Here is a 26,726-nt window from a genome sequence, read left to right on the forward strand (position 1 = left end):
ACCTAAAATGTCTGACAAATCTTATTCTAATTTTTTCAAAGTAAATGAGGAACAAAGAGTCCAGTTATTTTAATCATCCGGTACAGCAGAACAGTGGCTTAACTTTTTTATTCTAGATAAGAAGAGTAGTTGATTTGAGAGGGCTCGTTAATATTTATTCCATTTCTCTCCCATATTTCTGTGTGCACGCGTGCATGTGTGTAAATAAGTTACCTATTTTCTTAAAAATTCTCCTTTTGAGTAGGGAGGGTGGGTGTTTTAAAACTTTTTCTCTGAAGTCTTGGCTCCTGATCAATTTTTAAAGATGCCATCTTATATATTTTTCCTCCTGCTCCTTAATGCCTTTCATTTATAGATATATAAGCATTATTAGCTACAGAATTCTGGCCCCCAATTCCCATTTCAGATTTTTATTGATATAGAAAACTCTATTTTTTGAGAAGAGCAAATTACATACAATAACTTATTTGTACTGGTAAGCACCTTTAGACTATTAGTATTGATAAGAAACAAAGTCCTACATTTCCAGGCTCCCTAAATCAAGATAAAGAACTGAAAATAATGTCGACTATGAAAATCATTGTTTGGAAATCGTGATCTTTTTTTTTTTTTTTTTTAAAGTCTTCTGGTGTCTTCATTATAAGAAAATAAACGAGATTTCAAGTCTTCCCCGCCTCCAGTATCATGACCTATAACTGAACATTACACCTTTTTAATGTTTTCTTTAGAAGCCCTGATTTATTTGGCTTTTGTTTATGTTGATACATGTCCATGGTTATTAAAATTTCTGATTTAGGACATAATTTTTAAAGTATCTTTAGGGTATACACTGTATAGTACTTAACATCTTATTCAGGTTATGACTTTGAACTACATCATTATAACACTAAAAAAGCAACCTTGGCAAACTTCAGTACCTTACATAACATAAGAAATAAAGAATAGCTTGAATTTAAAATACTTTCTATATGTTTACTTCAGGTATTCTTAAGGGCTTTTAGTACAAAGATAAAAACATGCGTTGGAGTGCATTAACTTTCCAACTTATATAAATGGTGTAGATACCTATGGCATTAATACCACATTTTGATGGTTGGATCACCCACCAAATTCCCTTCTCTCCTTTTTTACTTTTTTCTGTTTACTTTCATTGCAAGTTTCTTTCCGTACCCTTCTTTCCCACCTACAATTTGTAACTGAAAGAAAGAAGTAGCTACAGACCTTACCTAACCTACTCTTAACCTACTTGGTAGGGAGGATTCAGATGCTCGAATAAGGGATTTTAGTCATGCCTTTTAGAAATTAGGGAGCAAGAGATATATAGAAAAATTAGAAATGTCTCTTCTACCTTTATTAAGTTTACCTTTGAGAAATATGAAGAGGGGCAGAAGGACGGAAAAACGAACAGAACTTCTGCTGGAATATTGTGACAGATTTACTGACAAATATTTTCTAACAGATTTTTACCAACAGGCAGTTTTTTTTTCTTTACTGACAGGCCGTAAATGTACTTCTGGTTGGCAGCAGCTGCATCATTATAACACTAAAAAGCAACCTTGGCTAACTTCATTACCTTATGTAACGTAAAAAATAAAGAATAACTTGAATTTAAAATACTTTTTATATGTTTACTAACAAACTATTTTCAATGCAGGAAATAAATCTTTCCCCAAAGAGGAATCCCCCCTCAATTACTTTCTTTTAGACTTAACAAATTGGCGTAGATGTGGTTTTGCTCATTCTTTTATCTGCTGGCAACTATTTTAAGTCTCCTGTGTAAGGCAGATTCCGATGACCTCGGGAAAGTCACAGGACCTCAGTTTCTTCAATGGTAAAAGCAAAGGCAGTGGTTTCGACCGTCCTTTCTCACTGCACCATTCAGCGCCAGTGCCCTCATGAGAAACACACCCAAAGCCCAGTGTGCTCTATCTCGAGACTTGTGAAATTTCTAGAGTCTCAAAGTATGTTTAAGGCGGTATAATAAATAAAAGCCAGGTGGCCGACAGTTCCTAAAGTTAGGCTGGTAGTGGCGTGAACAGGGTCTTTTGGGCCACCCTGAGACCCGCCCCAAGTCTTGGCTTCTGGCTCCACTTCCACAGAACGTACTGAATCAGGGGCCTGCATCCCCGCGTCGTGCCGACGGAGAAATGGACTCCTTTTCTCGCTCCCGTGGAGTTTCGTCTTCTGGGTGAGTGTGGCACCGGGTCCTGGGCGAGTGATGTCTGTAGTTGGCAAGCGATCCTCAGCCAGAAAACTGGCCGCGCACACAGGCGCAGACACGCGAGCATGTTCCTGCGAACCAGCTTCGGCGCATGTTTTCCTCCCTTGCATTCTCTAATGCTCAGAGACCGTAAGGGGATTTATCGAGAAGCATTCGGTGCCCATGCCCGGTTTGAAACCGCGAGCACAATATCTGGTTCCTTTGCAGTACGGTGGTTTGCTCCTGAGTTACGACCAGAAACCGGAACAGAAGGAAAGGGAGAAAGCAGGGGAGGTTCAGGGACGACGGCGCTCCGGGCAGCAAGGCAGCAGCTTCCAAAGCGTGGAGGATGGGACTGAGGAGGAACGGAATACGGAGAAAGAGGGAAGCTGAGGAAAAATACTCACGCCAATGGGTAAAAGGGAAAAGGTGAGAAGGAATGGAGTAGGAGAGGGAACCAATGGTGGGAGAGGCGGAGGAAGAAGGGGGAGGGGCAGAAGCCAATGGGGGAGCGGAGAGGAGGGGGAAGCAGAGGGGAGGAGGGAGCGGGGACGCGAGCGAGGACGCGGTCCCGCGCGCTCGCCCCCTCCCTCCGACTGGATCGCTCGCGCCTTCCCAGGCTCCCGGGAGACGAGGGCAGGGGCGGGGCCGTGCCGGGCGCGCGGCGCGGGAGGCGTCGCGAGGTGAGGGGGCGGGGGCGGGGGATTGTGGGGCCGGCAGCGCGGGTGCGCGCGCGCGCGCGCGTCCCGTTCAGGCTGCGCCGCCGCTCCGCCCCCGGTCTGGTGTGTGGCTGCGCGCGCCGGGAGAGATGCTGAGGTAAAGTTCGGGGAGAGAGGGAGAGAAATCCGTCAGCGCGAGGGAGCCCGAGTGGCCGCCATTACTGAGCCCGGCGCGGCGGCGGGCGCTGGGGAAGGGGGGAGGGACGGGGCCAAGGCTGGTGGCGGGAGGGAGGGAGGGAGGGTGGGTGAGCTGGCTGCGGGAGCCGTGGGGCTCAGGGTTTCGGGGCGTGTGTGTCGGGGAGGGCGGGGGGAGGTGGCTGAAGGGACGCGCCGCTCGGTGAACGCGCCGGGGAAGAGAGGCGAGCAGAGAGTGGAGGAGGAGGCGGCGGCGGCGGGAGCGCTCCCCAGGAATGTCGCTGCCGCCGCCACCGCCGGGGCCGCTGCCGTTGAGGTGGAGACGGAGGAGACCGACGTTGTTAGGTAGGACCTTGCGGCTCCCGCTCCTCCGAGCCTGCCTGCCCCCTCCCGGACGGGGACCCTCCTGCGGCTAGCTTCCCCGCTCGGTCGCTGCTGCCGGTTGTAACCAGTTGAAGGGGCTGGGGCCCCGCGGCCGCCGAGGGGAGCCTGGCGTTGCATTCGGTTTTCGCAGGCCGGGCGGGCAGCAGCTGCAGCGTTAGGGATACGGTCGGCGTGAAGGGCAGAGAGGCCGGGGGAGGGGGTGCTTTCTCCACAGGTGACGGGGCCAGGGTCGGCGGAGGCCTGGTGCTGGCCGGGGATCGCCGGCCCCGCCAGGCGTCCGCTCTCGCCCGTCGCCTCACTTGCTCGGGTCTCGGGTGGTCCATCGGGAGGGGAGGTGGCGGTGTCCGTTGGCCGGGTTGCTGCTGTTAACGAGTTCCACCTGGAAGGGGGTACACGGGGCGGGTGGAGATTCTCGGAAACAGTCTCGGTTGCAAACTTAAACGCCTTGTAGGGGGATCGGCCCTTTCACTTTCCCTCATCTCCCCGACTCCTCCCTGGGTTCTCTTCACCAATTTTCCATCCGCTTTGAAGCTTGGAGTAAGATCTGAGAAGTTGTACTGCGCAACCAGAGCCCAGAGTCCTATGGGCTGACTGCGACTGGGTTGAGGCTTTGATACTGAGTTTTCGCTAGAATAACCTCCAGATTCTTCTTCTCTTTCCACTAAAGAAAAGTATCGGGATGGGGGTGGGGAGCCGCGCGGGAGCGCGCGCGCACTTATCCACACAGAAATACTCCCTCTCACCCTCCCTCTCCAGCGTTATTAGAAATGCAGGAGAGCTGAAGGCACGGGGGTAGCTGAGGTTGAAAGGTGCACGGAAGTAAGGGCAAACTGTTATTAGGACATTTAGTAAAATCCCGAGAAAGTTGTAGGGGAGACGCTTATACTTCTACCATGTGATAGAAATTCGGATTTGGCCATAGCTTAATAAATGGGAATTCAAATATTTTGAGACAGAGCAAGATAGGCATATAGATGGGTTTGTGCTCACGTTTTATGTTTAAATTCTCATCGATCATTTACTTTTTCCTTTGTGATAGGTAGGAAACTGAATTTTTTTAAAAAAATATTCAGGTTTAAAAGAGCAAAATGCTTCGCTGTATTTACTAGTACTTACTTATGTTGCCTTCTACAGGTGGCGGGTGGGATGGGGGGGTCGAGTTTGTCAGTTCCACTTAAGTCCAGAACCAGTATTCAGTTAGAACAGTTAGATGTTAGGTGGTGTTTATCCGCCTGAAGGATCTGGTTCACTTCATGGGAGATTGCTCTACATTTCCATTTAAAATGGTTCTCCTAACAAAAATTTCATCTAGATGCAACGATTAGACATTTGGAATAATGTTTGGTTTAAAAATATGTTAATGAAACCTTTTGCTGTTAATTCCAGTTTATTTGTACTTTAATACCATAAAACGGTATTCTTATTCAGTGTTTGTAGATAACCATACTAACCGTATAGGTAACCTACTGGACAGTTTTCTGAGTAAGATTTTGCTTTCATTTTAAATTCCTTTCTCATTTTTTGCTTTCATCTATCCTTTGTATACTAATTGACCTCCATTACCTTTATCTATAGTACAAAGAGTGGTAAGTATGTGTCACCAAAAACTTGCAAAGATACTGGAGCAATTTATGACTAAACACACTGGAGTGAAAGGCTGCGCATACCTATGCTTGTAACTTTCAAGAAATAGCACTATTGATCTAATTGACTTAAAGCAGAATCAGACGGTACAGATGATTAAATAACTATTGATTTGGTTGTCTTGTGTAGGCTACGTTTTTAAACCCAGATCAACATGTCTTATTTTGCCATTCCCTGTGCATTAATTATTAAGAGTACTGGGGAGTGAAGTGGGTTACCCTTTGATGTAAGAATTGTGGCAGAATTCTGTTATCTTTATGAGTTTTGTAGTGCCCCTCCCCATTTAAACGACCTTAGCAATTTTTTAAATGTGTTCCAAAATTATTACCTTAATTATGTCACAAAATACTTATCTTAAGTGTTTTGAAAACCATCTTCCCTTCTTACTTGTGTTTGAAAAGCGTATTAGCACATTTTTTTGGAGAGTTATTTTGACCTTGAAAGGTAAGATTATTTAAGGAATGAATATTGTATTTGCATTCCATTTTTGGATTTGAAGTAGCGATACAGCTTATAATAAGTTTTCTAACTCACTTTTTTAATTGAAGAAAAAGGTCTCATAAAGACTTTACTAAACTTTTCCATCATTAGCAGGATGTAAGATGAGTGTTGGCCTTTAGTGATCACTTCCTAAATATGAAATGGCATAATAGAGATTTTCTTGGTAGCTACAGAATAAGTTTTGTCACAACTCTAGTTTCCATAGATACTATTTTAAGAACTATTTATTTGGGTTGTATGGTCCGCAGTTTTTTCTTTGCATACCAAGAAGGTGTGCAGTAATATAATTGGCTGAAGAAGCATTGTACAATGTTCTGTTTTAGTGATGTCTATGTCTCTAAAAGATACTTGTAATATATATTTAAAGTACACCAAGGGAATTTAATTTCTAAAAGAACTGTGAAGAAACATCAATAAAGTGATTCATCATTCAGTAATTTGAGTAATCAGGCTCTTAAGTGCAGGCTTTTGTCGATCACTTTATTGAAGTAGGAAAAACCATATTAGAAATTAAGAAAAACGCTTCAATGCTAAGAATTTTAAGTACGAACTTTAATTGGTTTTCAAGCTCTGTTCCTTGGATTCCTGTGGGTTTTTTCCTAGATTCCTTGAGACTTCCTATGACAACCCACCCTCCCAAACCAGGACAGCTTTTGTTTTTATGTATTAAATGTATTGTATTTAAATATAAGAATATTTAACTTAATTAAATATAAGAAAAATATTTATTATTTAAATATAAGAAAAATAGCTAATGGGTACTAGGCTTAATACCTGGGTAACAACAAACCCCCTTGACATGAGTTTACCTTTATAACAAACTGCACGTGTGCCCCTGAACTTAAAGTTTAAGAAAAAGCCCCTAAAAAAAAAAATCTACATTAACTTTTTTAAAGTCTCTGTTTTGTTATTCATTAGTTCAGATTACTTTTATTTAGCGCTTACTATGTGCCAACCCTGGAATTACCAAGATAAATTAGATACAGGTATAATAGCTCAAGCTGTGTAAAGGAGTAAATAGTTAAAAGTATTAAGATGTGAAGAAAAAAGAATGCCTGTTTTTCTCAGGACCTCTGGGAATCCTTCATAGAAGAAGAAACATTTTGAGTTTTAATTGCAAGTAGGAGTTTAGATGTAAGAGAGAACCAAAAAGGATAATCTTTTTTTTCCCCCTACTGTGTTTTGGAAGCTGTCTACAATACTTAGATTTGCGGTGAAATGAAACAGATTGTTAATGCTTGGTCATATATGTATGTTTTACTTCGTAGAATTATTACTTGGGAAAAAGAGCATAACCTTGTAATTTCATGGTTAAAATTTGACTAGTATGTCACTTGCTTAGAGTCTCAAGCTTTTCATCATGAAGAGTTAATGGTAAAAATAGATATTCATTTTTCTAGTGTTAGATTAGCCTTAGCCTGTTTTATTATCCCTGACCAATATTTTATTGAGCAGCGAGGCACTGAGTGATACAAAAAGTATAAAATATTACTCCCTTAAAAGATCTTTTAACTTTTGTGGAGAGACAGCGAGCATGACACTTTAAGAATTTGAGGTATATACAGGGAAATACATACTGATTTAAAAGTTAGTAGAAAGGAATTTAGCTAAAGGAAGTATTACTTGGATTACATACTGATTTAAAGGTTAGTAGAAAGGTATTTAGCTAAAGGAAGTATTACTTGGAAGTAGCACACAATTGGGGTAGTGAAGGGGGAAAAAGACATTTAGGTAAGTTAATGACAGTGTGGACTGAAAGCACAGATTACGTAGAGGACAGATTAGCAGATGGGAAGAAAATATAATATAAAAATGTGTAGTCCCAGCTATTCGGGAGGCTGAGGCAGTAGAATGTGGTGTGAACCCGGGAGGGGGAGCTTGCAGTGAGCAGAGATTGCGCCCCTGCACTCCAGCCCGGGTGACAGAGCGAGACTCCGTTTCAAAAAAAAAAGGTAAAAATGAAAGAGCATCAGTTTTGTATCTTATGAGCCAGAGTGAAAGATTTGGGGAAGGTATCAATGCAAGAGTGATAGAAGGGGTGATGTGGAAATAAACACGTAACATTGGCATAACTATTTGTCTAGTTACTGTATTTGGCTTGTCAAACAGCCTTGGAAAAACTCTTACCTTGGCTTCTGATATGGCATAATTTGTTTATTTTCTTTCTGTTGATCATGTTCTTTTACTGATTCAAAATTGTTTGTTTCTTTTTATACTTACCTTTTGAGAGCCACGGTAATACCTCTTTTAGAGAACTAATAAAAAATTAACATTACTATAATCTAGAGCCGCGATCCTTTTTGGTACCAGGGACTGGTTTTGTGGAAGACAGTTTTTTCATGGAATTGGGGGCGTGGTTTTGGGATGAAACTGTTCCACTTCAGGTCATCAGGCATTAATTAGTTAGATTCACAAAGGGAGCAAGCAATCTACAGTTCTTGCTCCTCTGAGAATCTACTGCTGCTGTGGAGGTGGAGCTCAGGTGGTAATGCCCACTTTCCAGGCCACCCCTCACCTCCTGCTGTGCAGCCCAGTTCCTAATAAGCCACAGATGGGTACCAGTCTGGGGTTGGGGACCCCTGATCTAGAGAATTTAAGATCCAGATTTCTACTCTTCTGTATTAAACAAGTATCTAATTCTTCATATATTTTGTTTAGAAAATAAGAGTATTACACCAAATGGTCTCATAGGTAATTTTCTAAAGTTTATGATGCTGAAATTTGTGCTAATAATCCTAAACTTGCCTTGTTTCATTACCGAAGTTTCATCTGTCTTTGGAAATAACACCTGAAAGTCAAATGAACCACCATCTATTGCTGAAACTGATTAGTTTTTCATTAAGAAACACTGGCTTAATGTGTTGTCTTTTATTTCTTATGTCTAGTAGCCAGTTCCCAAGCTCTCTTTCTCTTGCATCGCGCATTTATTTATTTATTTATTTGAGATGGGGTCTTGCTCTGTCACCCAGGCTGGAGTGCAGTGGCGCTCAGCTCACTGTAACCCCCGCCTCCTGGGTTCAAGCTATTCTCCTGCCTCAGCCTCCTGAGTAGTTAAGATTACAGGCACATGCCATCACACCTGGCTAATTTTTGTATTTTTAGTAGAGATGGAGTTTCACCATCTTGGTCGGCCTGGTCTTGACCTCCTGACCTCAAGTGATCTGCCCACCTTGGCCTCCCAAAGTGTTGAGATTACAGGCATGAGCCGCCACGCCAGCTGGATTGCTCTTCTAAATTCTATGATAGTTCGAGAGCTTTTAGCCTGTAGTATTTTTCTGACTCTTGGGCTGTGTGCCCAGTGTTGTATTCCTCTTCTAGACTAATCTGTAGTGCTTCTCTATTGCTTATGACAAGGTCTAACTCTTGTTTTCCCTTGAGACCTAGGGTCATAACTTATGTGTTCAAAACAGTATTTCTTTCCAACATGGGTACCGTGCTCAGCCATTCTACCCTAATTGTACACCTGGAGAGACGACTTTACAATCCAAATCTCGTCTGTTTTTTAAGGCTTACTCAAATCCTTCCTCATCATTGAAACCATTCATCTGTTTCAGGGATCTGCAAACTATGGCTTCTGGGCCAAATCTTACCTGCTCTCTATTTTTGTAAAATGGCTTTCTGCATTTTGAAATGGTTGGGGGGCAAATTAAAAGAATAATATTTTGTGATATGTGAAAATTACATGAAATTCAGATTTTCCTAAGTAAAGTTTACTATAACATAACCATGGTCATTCATTTAAGTATAGTCTATGACTGCTTTTGCAGTATGACAGCAGAGTTGAGTAGTGTGACAGACACTGTGCAACATGCAAAGCCTAAAATATTTACTGCCTGGCCCTTTACAGAAAAAGTTTTCCAAACCCTGAGTTGTTTCAACTTGCACTTTCATTTCTTTGAATTCCTGTTGCATTTATTAATACCATGGTATAACACATTGCCTTTATCTCCTCAGCTATGGTACTATTTATTATTATGCATTTTAATAATATAGTGTGGAAAGTGCTTTTCAGTTTTTTGGTTTTTTTTTCTTAATGCATACTTACCTTAAAGTTTATACCTCTTGTTGATATTCTTTTTCAATCAGGTGCTCTCATTTTAAAAATTGTTAAGCCTTACCTAAAGTTGTTTGTATAATGAAAATGACGGTTCCTCTACTATATGGCATTGTAATATTGCATGTCAAATTATGCCCTTCTCCCCACTTCTCAGTTCTCCAAGGTGGAGAGAAAAGGACCCAGACACTGGAAGGGAGGTGAACTACCAAGCCATAGTTACTGGCTTGGTAGACTGTCCTATATGTACCTTCATACATTGGAAATCCCTGACAAAGTTAAACTGATAGTAGCTAAGCACAGTAAATAAATACTACGGTTGTTTACCTAGGTTGATGAACATGGGATGACCTTTGGTCCTTCTGTTTTCCATACTGAAATGAAAGAATTTAGAATGACTTGCACACCAAGGCCTCAGGGAAATAACATGTTATCAGAGTAGGGTGTAGATTAAATAATAGGGTGGAAGTTAATGTGTTTGGGAATAGTTTTGGTCATTGGTTTTTTGCATATTTTCAGCAGTGAAGTTTTTTTTTCCAACAAATTGAAATATCAGAAGATAAAAATAGGTAAAAGCAGAATTACCTTTGCTGTGTGGGTTTGCCAAACTCCCAGAGTACTTTCCAGTTGGACCCTCGAAGTACTACAAACCTTTAGGCTTACTGTTTATATACCCATAATGTGTGTTAATGATCACATTATAGTCTTAGGGGAAAAAACTGGACTTTTTATGTTAGTATATTTTGCTGTACTAGATGTAATGGGCCCAAAGCAGTACGTAATTGTTGTTAAGTGTTCAGGATTATTTAGTGGTTTGGAAGCTGAGTATTCTTAGTCTGGAGATTAAGTCATTTATTCATCAAATATTTACTGAGCACTCGCTGTGTGTCAGGCACTGTTGCTGGAGATATGATTCCAAAACAAAAATCCCAATGCTTCTAGGTTATTTAGTCACCACATAATTTGTTCAAAGTTTTGACAGGTTGGTTCTCTCTTCATTTGCCTGATTATATGTTTCAAGACTAATTCATAGGAATAATGACTTTTTAGGGCGCATTTCAGCATAAAAATTGTGTGTTTTGTGGTATAAACTGTGGTTCAAAGGTGAAGTATTATTTTGAATTCAGGACTTTGAGACCACAACATAGTGAGACTCCCTACAAAAAAATTTAAAAATTACCTATGTGTGGTGGTGCACATCTGTATTCACAGCTGCTTAGAAGGCTGAGAAAGGAGGATCATTTGAGCCCAGGCATTTGAGGCTGCAGTAAGCTATGATCCTGCCACTGCACTGCACTCCAGACTGGTTGACAGTGAGACCCTATTTAAAAAAAAAAAAGAGATTATGGAATATGAGTTCCTCTCCTACAGGTATTACATTGTTGAATTACTTAGCTATTTTATGTGTGTTAAAATGACTTTTTGATTTCTTCTCACTTTTCACAGCATTGATAAATTTACCAGAAATAGCAACATTAAGAAAAGGCAGGCTGGGAGGTGGCTTACGTCTGTAATCCCCATACCTTGGGAGGCTAATGGAAGAGGATTGCTTGAGCCCAGGAGTTTGAGACCAGCCTGGGGAACATAAGGAGAACCCCTCTCTACAAAATAATTTTTAAATATTAGCTGGGTGTGGTGGTGCATACCTATAGTCCTAACTAGACAGGAGGCTGAGATGAGAGGATCACCTGAGCGCAGGAGTTCAGGGCTGCCGTGAGCTATGATCATGCCACTGCATTCCAGCCTAGATGACAGATTAAGAGGCCTATCTCAAAACAAACAAAAAACAGAAAAGTAATGCATCAGTATTACACTCTGTTCATCTTTTTTTGTTGTTGTTTTCTATTGCTGCTGAACAAATTACTCATCTTTTAGTGTGCAGTTGATTATTTTATTCTTCAACTGTTTCCGACAAGTTTGCCTAAGGTTGTAGAATATATGATAATCTTTGGGCTTTGTTCTTGTTTCTTTTGAATATTTGTTTACATAAGGGATATTTATTTGATTTAAAGAAGATAGAGCATGTAATTACAAAGTTCCTTCTGTGTAATTAGGTCTTGGAAATGTAATTTCTTATCATAAATTTTGTGATTCTGCAAAAGTCTATAAACAGCCAAAAATTTTGAATTAACTATATTTGGGGTTGCACTCAACTTCACTTTTGAAAAAAAATTTTTTTAAGATGTCATAAAATTAGATTGTTATGCTGGCTAAATACATTATTATAGATTATAGTTAGCTTTCGTTCTCATGGTTTCATTTTTGACTAAGTATTTGAGTTTAAATTAGGATTTATGCATTGAATTAGTAGCTATTATGTGGGAGGCACTATTGTAGGCTTTTGATATACTGGTGAAATGAAGATTTGTGCCTTGTGACTCTTTTATTACGAGTGGGATGCAGAGAGGGATAGAGTTAATGACATAATAAGGTGTATAGGAAGTTAGGAGGGTAAAGAGATACCAGTGGGGTCTTTGGGGATATTGTGAAAAGTTTAGTGCAAAGGCAAGAACATGCCTTAGCATGTTGTCTTCCTCCAGTGTGATTGAAGCAGAATGAGAAGGGTAGAATAGTATTAGGGGAAGCCAGAGAGGTAAGAGAGGGTTGGAGAAGATCTTGTAGTAAGCCATTGAAAGGACTTGCTTTTTATTTTTAGCAGTACTCGAGAGTTTTAAACAAAAGAGTGGGAAGCTCTGATTTATGTTTTAAAAGGAGCACTCTGGCTGCTCTGATATGAATAGACTGGGAAAAGGGAGCAGGAGTGAAGCAGAGGAGTTGTTTAGAAGACTGGAGTAATCTTGGGCCAGAGATATTGATGGGTGAGAGCAGTAAAAGTAGAAAAAACTGAAAAGTTAAGGATATATTTTAAAGATAGGACCGTTAGGAATTTCCTGACATGGTATAATAATTTAAAAGCGTAAAATATTTTTAAATACATACCTTTTATTAATGAATGCATCAGTTTGTGAAAAGGTACGTATTTTAGTTTGTTCTGATTTATTGAGATTTTTAAAAAAATTTTTTGGATTCCTCATAGAACTTTTTTTTCTTGATTTGCAAAGGAGGATGCGGTGTTTCAATGGTCTAGTAAAATATCTTAGAAAACTTAGTTGTGAAGATAGTTTCATTTTGACACAATTTTAATTTCTATAAGGAATTCTATATCAATAATTTCTATAAGATTATCCTAAAGATAATCTTAAAGGCAGAATGAGAGACTGTACTGCAAGCTATTAAAAGCAGCACTATTGCTTAAAAAAGTAAAAGATTGGAAATGAAGAGATTTTCCTTCTAACCTTGTAATTTCTAATAGGTTATTGCTACTTTTGTCTTGGTTTCTTCATCAGTAAAAATAAACATGATGCTAGAAGAGCAAGTTGCATGAAAGTAAGCTTATGTCAAAAATAGAAAAGATGTGCATGATTGACATAGATATTAAGACTGAAAGGAGTTTTTGAATTAACTCAAATAGCCTTCATATAATTGAAGACACTGGCCATTAGTTTATTAATGGGAGCATGAAAAAAACATAATTTTTTTTTGTTCTTAGCACTGAAAAAAAAAATTGCTTGAAGAGGACAGTTTTGATCTGGATGTAAGGGGCCAATGGATAATTTGTATATATATATGAACTATCTCAGTGTTTGAAATGAAATTCCCTTAAAACGTGTTACAGCCAACTTCATGAGATCCTTTGTCCATTAAGGTGATAATACCATACTCATTCAAACAAATAGCCAAATGCTTTTGAGGGCAAGGTGACAACAATTTTTTTTTGTGGTTTCTCAAACTCTTCTACCCACTCCCCTACCTTTTTTTGGTTTTGTTTTCAAACCAAAGCCTCTTGAATTAAGTAAACCTATAAATCAGATAAGGAAGGCACCCCTCTGGTGAGAGCTGGAAAGACTCTTCCAGCACCCTTCCCACATCTAGGTGGAAGAATTTTTCTGTCACAGTTTGAAAATCACTATATGGTGACTCACGACATAAGCTCTGGAGTTGATTTCAAAATACCAGCAGGTAGTCTGCTTAACAGCCTTGTTAGAAGGATAAGGATGTTCCTCCCTGTATCTAATGGGCATTTTACTGTGAATTGTTGTGGAAACCATAGAAGTCATGTGAAATTACCTTATTTTTAATTTAAACATGAACACTTAAGATTCAAATTGCCAGTGTCAAATGAATGAGGATGTGTTGAAGCCTTAGTATTAAATTTTAACCTCATTATAGTTTTTATTTCTGTCAAATAAAAAGCTTTCCAGTTTTCAGTGACCAATGAAAGGGTGATGACTTAATGCCTCCATTCTTCATTTAAGACCCTTTTGTTTCTGAAACTTTAAAAATACATTTTATGAGAGAGTATTTTCATTTCTGCTTTACCTTTCTATCTTAACATATAGAGTATATCTCAGTGTTTTGGGGTTTATGCTATTGGAGAGCAGAAGTGAGTCTTAATGAGTAATAGTATTCAGAATTACATTATTTGGGTAAGCATATATGACTTGAAGACAAGGGATGGTTTTACTTTTAAAAACGTCTTTGAATTACTGTTAGTTTTCAGAATAGATGTTTGTTTAATAAAGAGTTGTATTTCATTATGTAACTGTAGTGTTTTTACTGTACTGTAAAAATTCCCCAAAGTAATCACCAGATAAGTCTTCTTTTGATAAGTATATCATCTGCAGGTTTTGCTTTTCTAATGAAAAGGAATAGATCTGGTATTCGCTTGTGTTTTCAACATTTTGCAATTAATTAATTGTTAGGTATGGAATCATTGTGCTGTTTTCCATACTAAGTTCCCTTTATGTCACTGTATATATAACTTTGTTGTCCAGAATACACTATGTTTTCTTCTCTGTAATATCCATAAATAAAGTGTTCACTTGTTCTTTTACACAGTTCAGGTAAAGAATGTTAAAGTTGATGCTAGGTACAAATTTTCACTTTGGCCAGATTAAGATTTGTAAAAATTTTACTTAATAAAAAAAGTTAATAGGATTGGATGGGACTGCCCTAGTTTCCTTTACTACATGTATACACTGCTGTGACATAAATATTTGTGAGTCACAAGTCTCATCACATTATTTTTCATAAATCTTAAGCAGCTTCCCATGGTTCCAAGAATCAAATAAAGACCTGGAACTAATATTTATTAAGCCTCTTCACTAGGCACTTCACATTTTAAAAAATGATTTATAGATATAGCCCTGTTTTATAGATGAAGGAACTATGTCTTAAGAGTTTTAGGGCTTTACTGTTGTCATCAACTAGTAAATGATAGGAGTCCGATTTTGAAATCAGTTGTATTTACACATGGTTTCCACTTCCTTGTATTGTTGCTTCAATATAGTAATATTTACTACAAAAGTGAACCTAATATATATTTTGTTTGACTGTCAGATGGCTATTAAAGTTAATATTTACTTGAGATTGATGGAATAAGCTTCTAAAATGCGAGAATAAATCTGAAATTTTATTTTTAAAAATTATGTATTATAATTTTACCAGAAATATTAGTCAAGATTTTAAATTATGAGCACAGTTTATCTTCACCATTAGTTAGTATAACATATGTTCGGTGTAATTGAAATAGATGTTTACTTACAACAGAGGTCAGTGGACTAGCAGGTATTTGTGGGAGAGGGGAGGAAGTGGTCTTTTCTTACTTTTCTTAGATTTTTTTTGTTTGTTCTTTGTCTGAATTGAGGATACTTTTCATATGTGCTGATGTACATTGCTAGTGATTTTTTCCTATCTTGTGAAATTTGGAGGTGGAAATGATGTAGTTCTTTCAATTTGTTCTCAAAAGAATGTGAAGAATCTCTTAAAAACTTTTTTAAAAGACCAATTTATTACCTACATGAAAAGTAATCAAAATTGAATTTTATGGAATTCTTACAAGTTATCTTGTGTTGCTAGCATATCAAATAATTCTAAAAGATTGTCTCAGATATATCATTTTAAAATTATTTAGCTTGGTGCTACTCAAAATGTGGTCCTTGTGCCCTTTGTAACTATTTTGAGAGGAAATATATCCAGGAATTAAGAGCATTTAGGATCAGTTTGGCAGTTTTAGGTTTCTTGAATCTAACAAAAAATCAAGGCTTCGATGTAAAAATAAATTTCATTATATTTTGCAGTTGGTCTTGTAGATTTGAAATAAAATTTGGTCCTTAGAGAGTTTAAGAAGCAGTGATCTATGGAAATGCCATCATTATTTGTATTGTGTTCACTCATTTCTGTTTTCTCTGTGTAAGTATTTAAATAGTCAATTTTTGGGGGGCATAACATTTGGTAGATTAAAAGACTATTGAAATTTATTGAAAAAAATTTTATATTCTAAAATCTTATCAAATTCTTATGAAATTCTGTTTTAAGGAATAAGTTTTGAGGAACCCTGTAATAGAAAAAGCAGGTTGTTTTGTATTTTTAAGTTGTGAGGGAGTTGCAAGGCAACTAGTACATTTTGGTTATTACCAGCATAGCCTCCAGTGACAGAAGGCAGGAAAATTAAGGGAGTGGAAAGGACTAGCTGTTTTTTCAAACTCACAGGAAGAGGTAATTAGAGGCTAAATGTACATTTAGTTTAATAGAGGTTTATTTTAAAGTTTGTGAGACATTACATTAGATTTTGTATTTTGTTAGGTTTGCCTTATGTTTTGAGGTCATCGTGTATTTATAACAGTAAGTCATAAACTGTCTATGTAGTTACCTCTTAAAATACATGTATCATGATTATTAACTTGTATGGTGCTTTGTTGTAAACATCTTTGTTATTTGTAATTCAGTGTATGTAATTTGTGATTAAGATTTGTTTTTTTCCCTCCCCCCCTTTATAGGAAGATGATCCCTATGATCTTGAAGATGTTTCTGCACAGAAATGAGGGAAATACAAAGAACCAAATACAGTTCTGAAATTTGGGATCTGTATTTTGAGATGATTTTATTTTCAGAATGAGAAGCATATCTGGTTACCTTTATGAATGTAGAGACATGAGAAGAGAGTTATGATGGCAAAAAACAAAGAGCCTCGTCCCCCATCCTATACCATCAGTGTAGTTGGACTCTCTGGGACTGAAAAAGACAAAGGTAACTGTGGAGTTGGAAAGTCTTGTTTGTGCAATAGATTTGTACGCTCAAAAGCAGATGAGTATTATCCAGAGCATACTTCTGTGCTTAGCACCATTGACTTTGGAGGACGAGTAGTAAACAATGATCACTTTTTGTACTGGGGTGACATAATACAAAATGGTGAAGATGGAGTAGAATGCAAAATTCATGTCATTGAACAAACAGAGTTCATTGATGACCAGACTTTCTTGCCTCATCGGAGTACGAATTTGCAACCATATATAAAACGTGCAGCTGCATCTAAATTGCAGTCAGCAGAAAAGCTAATGTACATTTGCACTGATCAACTAGGCTTAGAACAAGACTTTGAACAGAAGCAAATGCCTGAAGGGAAGCTCAATGTAGATGGATTTTTATTATGCATTGATGTAAGTCAGGGATGCAATAGGAAGTTTGATGATCAACTTAAATTTGTGAATAACCTTTTTGTCCAGTTATCAAAATCAAAAAAACCTGTAATAATAGCAGCAACTAAATGTGATGAATGTGTGGATCATTATCTTAGAGAGGTTCAGGCATTTGCTTCAAACAAAAAGAACCTTCTTGTAGTGGAAACATCAGCACGATTTAATGTCAACATTGAAACATGTTTCACTGCACTGGTACAAATGTTGGATAAAACTCGTAGCAAGCCTAAAATTATTCCCTATTTGGATGCTTATAAAACACAGAGACAACTTGTTGTCACAGCAACAGATAAGTTTGAAAAACTTGTGCAGACTGTGAGAGATTATCATGCAACTTGGAAAACTGTTAGTAATAAATTAAAAAATCATCCTGATTATGAAGAATACATCAACTTAGAGGGAACAAGAAAGGCCAGAAATGCATTCTCAAAACATATAGAACAACTTAAACAGGAACACATAAGAAAAAGGAGAGAAGAGTATATAAACACTTTACCAAGAGCTTTTAACACTCTTTTGCCAAATCTAGAAGAGATTGAACATTTGAATTGGTCAGAAGCTTTGAAGTTAATGGAAAAGAGAGCAGATTTCCAGTTATGTTTTGTGGTGCTAGAAAAAACACCTTGGGATGAAACTGACCATATAGACAAAATTAATGATAGGCGGATTCCATTTGACCTCCTGAGCACTTTAGAAGCTGAAAAAGTCTATCAGAACCATGTACAACATCTAATATCCGAGAAGAGGAGGGTAGAAATGAAGGAAAAATTCAAAAAGACTTTGGAAAAAATTCAGTTCATTTCACCTGGGCAGCCGTGGGAGGAAGTTATGTGCTTTGTTATGGAGGATGAAGCCTTCAAATATATCACTGAGGCTGATAGCAAAGAGGTATATGGTAGGCATCAGCGAGAAATAGTTGAAAAAGCCAAAGAAGAGTTTCAAGAAATGCTTTTTGAGCATTCTGAACTTTTTTATGATTTAGATCTTAATGCAACACCCAGTTCAGATAAAATGAGTGAAATTCATACAGTTCTGAGTGAAGAACCTAGATATAAAGCTTTACAGAAACTTGCACCTGATAGGGAATCTCTTCTACTTAAGCATATAGGATTTGTTTATCATCCCACTAAAGAAACATGTCTTAGTGGTCAAAATTGTACAGACATTAAAGTGGAGCAGTTACTTGCTAGTAGTCTTTTACAGTTGGATCACGGCCGCTTAAGATTATATCACGATAGTACCAGTATAGATAAAGTTAACCTTTTTATTTTAGGGAAGGATGGCCTTGCCCAAGAACTAGCAAATGAGATAAGGACACAGTCCACTGATGATGAGTATGCCTTAGATGGAAAAATTTATGAACTTGATCTTCGGCCGGTTGATGCCAAATCGCCTTACTTTTTGAGTCAGTTATGGACTGCCGCCTTTAAACCACATGGGTGCTTCTGTGTATTTAATTCCATTGAGTCATTGAGTTTTATTGGGGAATTTATTGGGAAAATAAGAACTGAAGCTTCTCAGATCAGAAAAGATAAATACATGGCTAATCTTCCATTTACATTAATTCTGGCTAATCAGAGAGATTCCATTAGTAAGAATCTACCAATTCTCAGGCACCAAGGGCAGCAGTTGGCAAACAAGTTACAATGTCCTTTTGTAGATGTACCTGCTGGTACGTATCCTCGTAAATTTAATGAAACCCAAATAAAACAAGCTCTAAGAGGAGTATTGGAATCAGTTAAACACAATTTGGATATGGTGAGCCCAGTTCCTGCCAATAAGGACATATCAGAAGCTGACCTGAGAATTGTCATGTGCGCCATGTGTGGAGATCCATTTAGTGTGGATCTTATTCTTTCACCCTTCCTTGATTCTCATTCTTGCAGTGCTGCTCAAGCTGGACAGAATAATTCCCTAATGCTTGATAAAATCATTGGTGAAAAAAGGAGGCGAATACAGATCACAATATTATCATACCACTCTTCAATTGGAGTAAGAAAAGATGAACTAGTTCATGGGTATATATTAGTTTACTCTGCAAAACGGAAAGCATCAATGGGAATGCTTCGAGCATTTCTATCAGAAGTTCAAGACACCATTCCTGTACAGCTGGTGGCAGTTACTGACAGCCAAGCAGATTTTTTTGAAAATGAGGCTATCAAAGAGTTAATGACTGAAGGAGAACACATTGCAACTGAGATCACTGCTAAATTTACAGCATTGTATTCTTTATCTCAGTATCATCGGCAAACTGAGGTCTTTACTCTGTTTTTTAGTGATGTTCTAGAGAAAAAAAATATGATAGAAAATTCTTATTTGTCTGATAATACAAGGGAATCAACCCATCAAAGTGAAGATGTTTTTCTACCATCTCCCAGAGACTGTTTTCCCTATAATAACTACCCTGATTCAGATGATGACACAGAAGCACCACCTCCTTATAGTCCAATTGGGGATGATGTACAGTTGCTTCCAACACCTAGTGACCGTTCCAGATATAGATTAGATTTGGAAGGAAATGAATATCCCATTCATAGTACCCCAAACTGTCATGACCATGAACGCAACCATAAAGTGCCTCCACCTATTAAACCTAAACCAGTTGTACCTAAGACAAATGTGAAAAAACTGGATCCAAACCTTTTAAAAACAATTGAAGCTGGTATTGGTAAAAATCCAAGAAAGCAGACTTCCCGGGTGCCTTTGGCACATCCTGAAGATATGGATCCTTCAGATAACTATGCGGAACCCATTGATACAATTTTCAAACAGAAGGGCTATTCTGATGAGATTTATGTTGTCCCAGATGATAGTCAAAATCGCATTAAAATTCGAAACTCATTTGTAAATAATACCCAAGGAGATGAAGAAAACGGATTTTCTGATAGAACCTCAAAAAGTCATGGGGAACGGAGGCCTTCAAAATACAAATACAAATCTAAAACCTTGTTTAGTAAAGCCAAGTCATACTATAGAAGAACACATTCAGATGCCAGTGATGATGAGGCTTTCACCACTTCTAAAACAAAAAGAAAAGGAAGACATCGTGGAAGTGAAGAAGATCCACTTCTTTCTCCTGTTGAAACTTGGAAAGGTGGTATTGATAATCCTGCAATCACTTCTGACCAGGAGTTAGATGATAAGAAGATGAAGAAGAAAACCCACAAAGTGAAAGAAGATAAAAAGGTAAGGTTAACTTAAGGTCAGTGATGTTTATAAAAATGCTTGTTGTTGCGTTTTTAAAATACATCAGTGTTAGAATTTAGTCTTATTCATTCCATATGTGTAATTATTAGCCCTTTTTAATTTTCTGAGTATTTTGTGGGGATAAGTGATTTTTTGTTATTTTTGTGCTTTATTGGGATAGAGTTTGATTTCATATTCTTCAGCATAAAAATTCTGGGTGAATGTGTTTTTTCTTTTTACAGAAACCCAGATATGAAGTGATTTTGTTCTTAATTTTTCCATTTGTAAATCATCCTATTTTTCTGTTTTTCCCTTTTGCCCTACGATTTTGCAGTGTTAATTTGGCATACCTGTCTCACTCAAGGATATTAATAATACAATAAAATTGTAACAGTTTATAGTCTTGGATATTTATTAACTTTTCCAGGCAGCTTCTTTGCAGATGGTGGTATACTGCCTGAAGGTGGACAGAAAGGTTTCTGAAATTTGAATTGAAGAATTCTAACCAAATTAAAAGAAAGAAAGCAAGCATTCTTTCATCTTTTACATTTTCAGTAGGTGCTAATCCATCTGATGGTATTAAGCATTTGAAACCTAAATATGAATGCTGTTAAAGTTGTATTTAATAATTTTGACTTTTATTAGATATTTTTCACAGTGGTATTTTAGCAACTTCACTTCTAATACTGTTTGACACTTAATTGCACACAAACTTTTATTTAAGGATTTTATGGTCTCAAGATAGCATTCAGTAGGCTTTTATGCTAATGTACTGGTAATTTCTTCATAGGTTAAGTCCATAATCTTGTAAATTGTCAATACTTATTTTCTATAGCTGACTGCTGTTTATCAGACCCAATTAAAGATGTGGATATTTTGAGTAAGCTTAGTCTAGGTAATTTTCCTAAATATAGTAACTCCCCATTATAGTTGGATAGACTCTGCTTTATTTTCTAAGTTTAAGTTAAAGTATTATGTTTTTTTGTCATTAGCAAATTTTCTGGAGGAGGCATGTAACCTTTTTTAAAATTTTTGTTTTTGAGATGGAGTTCCACTCTTGTTTCCCAGGCTAGAGCGCAGTGGCACGATCTTGGCTCACCGCAACCTCCACCTCCCGAGTTCAAGCGATTCTCCTGCCTCACCCTTCCTGAGTAGCTGGGATTACAGGCATGTGCCAGCATGCCTGGCTAATTTTGTATTTTTGGTAGAGACAGGGGTTTCTCCATGTTGGTCAGACTGGTCTTGAACTCCCCACCTCAGATGATCCGAGGCCCGCCTCAGCCTCACAAAGTCCTGGGATTACAGCCGTGAGCCACCGCGCCCAGCTGTAAACTTTTAAAAATATACTGATCTAGACTTACAGCACATACTCAACTCATAACATGCTACTCTCTGGCATCTCTTCACACTTACCCTATTATCACTAGTTCCATTTTATCACTAACAAAAAACTTTAATGTTTTTCTGTTAATTGGTTTATATTATTAAAACTACTTAATGTTTCTTAACAAAAATAAAACACAGTCTTTCCATTTTTAAATTGCTTTTATTTTTGTGGATTTTTTTTCCATTTTTGTTCACAAGCCTAATTGCTTTGGTAACCTTTTATTTTGATGTAATTTCAGTGAAAGTTGGAGGAATAGTAAAGGGGAATCCATATATCCTTTACCCATATTTGCCAATTATCTACATTTTGCCCCACTTGATGGAGCTGTGTGTATGCACGTGCGTGTGTGTGTGTGTTTTTGTGTCTATTGGTTTGTTTTATTTTTTTAAGCCCTTTGAGATTAAGTTGGAGATAATGGACTCTTTTTGCTATTAAATATTTCATTGTGTATTTCCTAAGACCAGAAACATTCTCTTTAATAGCAGTAGTACAATCATATTTTTCCATACTGCCACATAGTCCTTCTAATTACAGTATTAGTATAATTTTGTATACTTTTAGTCAGGAGGCAGATGTAGGCATTCATTTGTAAAGTAGTAGAGTTACAGAGGCCATGTGAAAAATAAAGGCTAAAAGCTGATTTTATTTGAAAAGACTAAAAAATAGAATAGACAAACCTCTGGTAATAGTGATGTGAGAAAAAAGAAGGCATAAACAAACACTGAATAAAAAGGAGAACATAATTACAGATAGATCAGATTAAAAGATAATAGAGAATACTATCAACAATTCCGTGCCACAAGTTTGAAAGTTTAAACAAAATGAATAAAGTGCTGGAAAAATGTAATTGACCTAAACAAAAATGCTTCAAATAATCCTGTAAGTATTAAGTAAATTGTGAAGTAGTAGTAAAAGCCAAAAAAGATTAGTATTACTAAAGTAGTATTTATCTACTGATAAATTATTAGTTAACAAAATAGCTTGATATAAGATCAGTAATCAAAGATAGGTTGCATTTCTATATATTAGCAGCAGAAAACTAGAGAAAGTCATTACAGAAGACACCATTTACAAAAACATGGCAGATTATCAAGTCCCCAGGAATAATGAATGTGTAACCTCTGTGTTGGAAAAGTATAAAATGTTATTGAAAGACATTAAAAAGACCTAAATAAATGACAGAGCTATTGTCTTCCTGTCCATGAATATGGCATATCATAGAGAAGTCACTGTTCTTCAGACTGAGCTCTAGATTCAGTGTTGTTTCATTGGAAGTTTCCAAAGTTTTTAAGAAATTTCACATGCTGATTTGATAGCATGGACACTTCTGAAGAAGAAAGGCAGGGTGGAATGGTGGTAGTGTGTATGCTCATTCTATCATATAATATAAAACTTCAAGACAGTGTGTTACTGGCACAGAGGTAGGCATATCGACCAATAGAATACAGTCTGGAAACAAACAGACCTCTGGTTTACTGCTGTCTTTCAAACATGTTAGCCACATGGGGCTATCGGACACTTGAAATGTGGCTAGTTGAATTAGGATGTGTTAGTCTAAATGGTGAGGAAAGGCCTTCTTGAAAAGTCATTTTTAGTCAGATCTGATAGCTACATAGTTAACTGGGGGTTGGTGATATGTAATGGAGAGTATTTAATGCTGAATAAATAGGATGTACATACAGTGGGAGAGGAACATAGTATGTTCTTAAAGGAGGTCAATGTGTTTAGTCATTGATCTAGGGCAGACATTGATAAACTTTCTGTAAAGGGCCTGATAGTAAATGTTTTAGGCTTTGAGGGTCCTATAGTCTGTTGCACCTGGTCATATCTGTTGTATTGTGAAAGCAGCGATAGACCATATGTAAACAGATGAACATAGCTGTGTTCTAATAAACCAAAATAGATTTGTAGTCTATTACAGTGAAAAAAGAAGTACTTTTTTACTTAAAATCAGAATTAATTTAGTAACCTACTAGTGTTCAAAAAGCAGCCCTTTAAGAGAACTGCTTGAAATTTCCTGAGAAAATCTGAGTTGTATTAATAATAAAATTGCCAGTTTTTAACACATTCAAGGAATGTGTTAAACACCTGTGTTTAAGTTGGTTTAATTTTTCTTCAGTATCTATTTTGTCTATTTTATTTTTAGCTTGATTCAGATAAATAGTAAAATACTTGAATTTTATGGTGTATTAGTATAAGCTGGTATTCAGATGATTTTTTTATTTTTAACTTCTTTTTAAATTGTTTTCATGTCTTATTCCAGGCCCTGAATATTTTCCTCCTTTTTGTATTAGTAATTACCAACTTGTATTCCTCCTAGTCAGTGTTTTTTTCTTTGTATTTTACTGCTCTCTTCTTATCTAAATCCACCATCAATTAGTGTCTTAAAAGATTTTGCTGCTTTAGCCACTGTAATGGGGTTTGGAGACTGGCAGAAGAATTAAACCAAAATAAGTATGTTTTAGATAGATACTAATATGTATATATTGAGTCACAAGGTATTAATTTGATATTAGCAAATCATAACTTCATACCATGCTATTTTATTAATGTAGTAAATCTTAGGTTTAGCATTGTTTGACTTCTGATTTCTAGAACCTCACTCTATCTGTAAATTGTTCATTCCAGATATAAAAGTAATGAAATATATGGAAATGTTTCTGTTGTCATTTGTCTATATCAGAATGCATAAATAATGAGAAAGTTATGTTTTTTAGTGTGTATCATTTAACCTCTTGACAGTCATTAGGTTGACTGCTGGTGTTCACATCTGAGAGAAATCAGGTTCTTGAAAGAATTTTGTGAAGGCTAAAAAAAAAAACTGGATATAAAAAAGCTTACTATATAGAAAGAGCAGACAGGGTGCGGTGGCTCACACCTGTAATCCTAGCACTTTGGGAGGGCAAGGCAGGCGGATCACTTGAGGTCAGAACACAAGACCAGCCTGGCCATCATGGTGAAAACCTGTCTCTACTGAAAATATAAAAATTAGCCACGAGGGGTGGTGTGTACTTGTAATCCCAGCTACTCGGGAGGCTGAGGCAGGAGAGTCGCCTAAACCGAGAAGGTGGAGGTTGCAGTGAGCCAAGATCGTGCCACTGCACTCCAGCCTGGGTGACAGAGCGAGACTCTGTCTCCAAAAAAAAAAAAAAGCTTACTATAGGAAGGCAGTACTTACAGATCTGAAGGGATAGGCTTACACTTCGTTGAATGAGCAAAGATTCTTTATTCAACAATGTCTTGAACTGCTTGAAAATTTCAGATTTTCTTTTTTGTACTTATTTTCTTGCTTAATTTCTTCAGAGTTGATACGGAATATTCATTGTATCCATTGTTACCTTGAAAACATCACCTTAGGGAAGAAAGTGAGAGTCACCTTTGTACAGGAAGTGTGTTTAGGAGAATGAGAAAGGTTCCTTTGTAGAACCTTCAACCAGCATCTTTTCTAGTCTGCCTTGAGTTAGGTCCTACATCTATTCCTAACCAATACAGTCTGTCGAGGGGAGTAGAATTATCCAACTAAATTTAGGTCCAACCCACCTGGGCAACATAGTGAGACACCATCCGTACAAAAATGTAAAAATTCAACTGGGCATAGTGATGAGCCCCGAAGGATCACTTGAACCCAAGAGTTTGAGATTGCAGTGAACTGTGACTGCACCACTGCATTCCAGCCTGTGCAACAGAGCGAGACCCTGTCTCGGAAAAAAAAAGAAAAATGAGTTTAGGTTTCACTCTTTATCCTGAGAGCTCTGGGTGAAATTGGCTTTCTGTGAAATTGAGGTAATTTCTAAGGTAGGAAAACCACAATGTCTACTGCAGGCAAGATTTGTATCTTGTTTATAGTTGATCTCTGTGGCCTAGCACAGTACTCTGTGTTGTACTGTGATCAGTTGAAGTCAGCATAAATGTATGGCCTTTGTTTTTGTAAAAGAACTGTTCATGTGTTTAATTACAATTTATTTTGACTCAAGCAAATTCATTTTATTCAACAAGCATTTTGGTAAATGCCTGCTATGCCTGAACACTGTTAGAAACTAATATGGGGATGACTTGGTCATTCATGGCTCTGCTCTCAAGAAGTTCAGTCTAATAAAATTGATTTTGCTGAAAATTAAATATGTTTTATATTTTCAACAAGTTTAGCCGGACTTCTGGTTCTTTCTCTTATCTCATCTCGTGTGGAAAGAATTTACTTAGGCTTTCTTCAGTACTGTTTCTATTGCTTTCTTCCTGGCTAACCAGCTAAATTGGTCTACCTGATTAACTAGATCTATGGTGCTTCTATAATTTCTCATAAAGTTAAAATTTGTTTCTTCAGCAGCATTTTTGGTGCTGGCTACACCAATTTATGGTAACAAGTGTGGATATATAGTGCAAGTATTTCTGGCAGGATTTTACTATTTGCCGTTTCTTTGAATTCTGTGTTGTTCATTTGACCTTGATTTATTGCTTTTCAAATTCAGACAGAAATGTAATTGGATGGTTAATTTTTAAAGTATATTTCTGATTTATACATTTTGTTGAGATTTAATTTGAAAAATTATGTTGGTGGCATACATTTTCGCTAATTTAAATTTGGCTTTCTTTTTTTTTTTTTTTTTTAAATTTATTTATTATTATTATACTGTAAGTTGTAGGGTACATGTGCATAACGTGCAGGTTTGTTACATATGTATACTTGTGCCTTGTTGGTGTGCTGCACCCATCAACTCGTCATTTACATCAGGTATAACTCCCAATGCAATCCCTCCCCCCGCCCCCCTCCCCATGATAGGCCCCGGTGTGTGATGTTCCCCTTCCCGAGTCCAAGTGATCTCATTGTTCAGTTCCCACCTATGAGTGAGAACATGCGGTGTTTGGTTTTCTGTTCTTGTGATAGTTTGCTAAGAATGATGGATTCCAGCTGCATCCATGTCCCTACAAAGGACACAAACTCATCCTTTTTTATGGCTGCATAGTATTCCATGGTGTATAT

General features: G+C 37.4%; 2 protein-coding genes across 5 annotated transcripts in view; one reads left to right on the forward strand and one right to left on the reverse strand.

The window, feature by feature from the left end:
- Nucleotides 1-1,422: 1,422 nt before the first annotated feature.
- On the reverse strand, nt 1,423-2,759 carry LOC112628696. Its single transcript, XM_025391848.1, has one exon. The coding sequence runs from the start codon at nt 2,329-2,331 to the stop codon at nt 1,957-1,959; it is 375 nt and encodes a 124-aa protein (XP_025247633.1). The 5' UTR covers nt 2,332-2,759; the 3' UTR covers nt 1,423-1,956.
- The window catches only part of ARHGAP5 (Rho GTPase activating protein 5), an 80,200-nt gene continuing 55,563 nt past the window's right edge, over nt 2,090-26,726 (forward strand). For 2 of the 4 annotated variants that reach the window (XM_025391844.1, XM_025391847.1), the window contains exons 1-2: nt 3,016-3,399; nt 16,477-20,361. In XM_025391844.1, the coding sequence (XP_025247629.1) occupies nt 16,645-20,361 (3,717 nt within the window). In that variant the 5' untranslated portion in view covers nt 3,016-3,399; nt 16,477-16,644. Of the gene's footprint in view, nt 2,189-2,428; nt 2,630-2,926; nt 3,400-16,476; nt 20,362-26,726 lie in introns of those variants that run through there. The other 2 variants (XM_025391846.1, XM_025391845.1) reach the window with 2 other exon arrangements.

Source organism: Theropithecus gelada, chromosome 7b, assembly GCF_003255815.1.
Source record: "Theropithecus gelada isolate Dixy chromosome 7b, Tgel_1.0, whole genome shotgun sequence".
In the NCBI taxonomy this organism is placed as follows: Eukaryota; Metazoa; Chordata; class Mammalia; order Primates; family Cercopithecidae; genus Theropithecus; species Theropithecus gelada.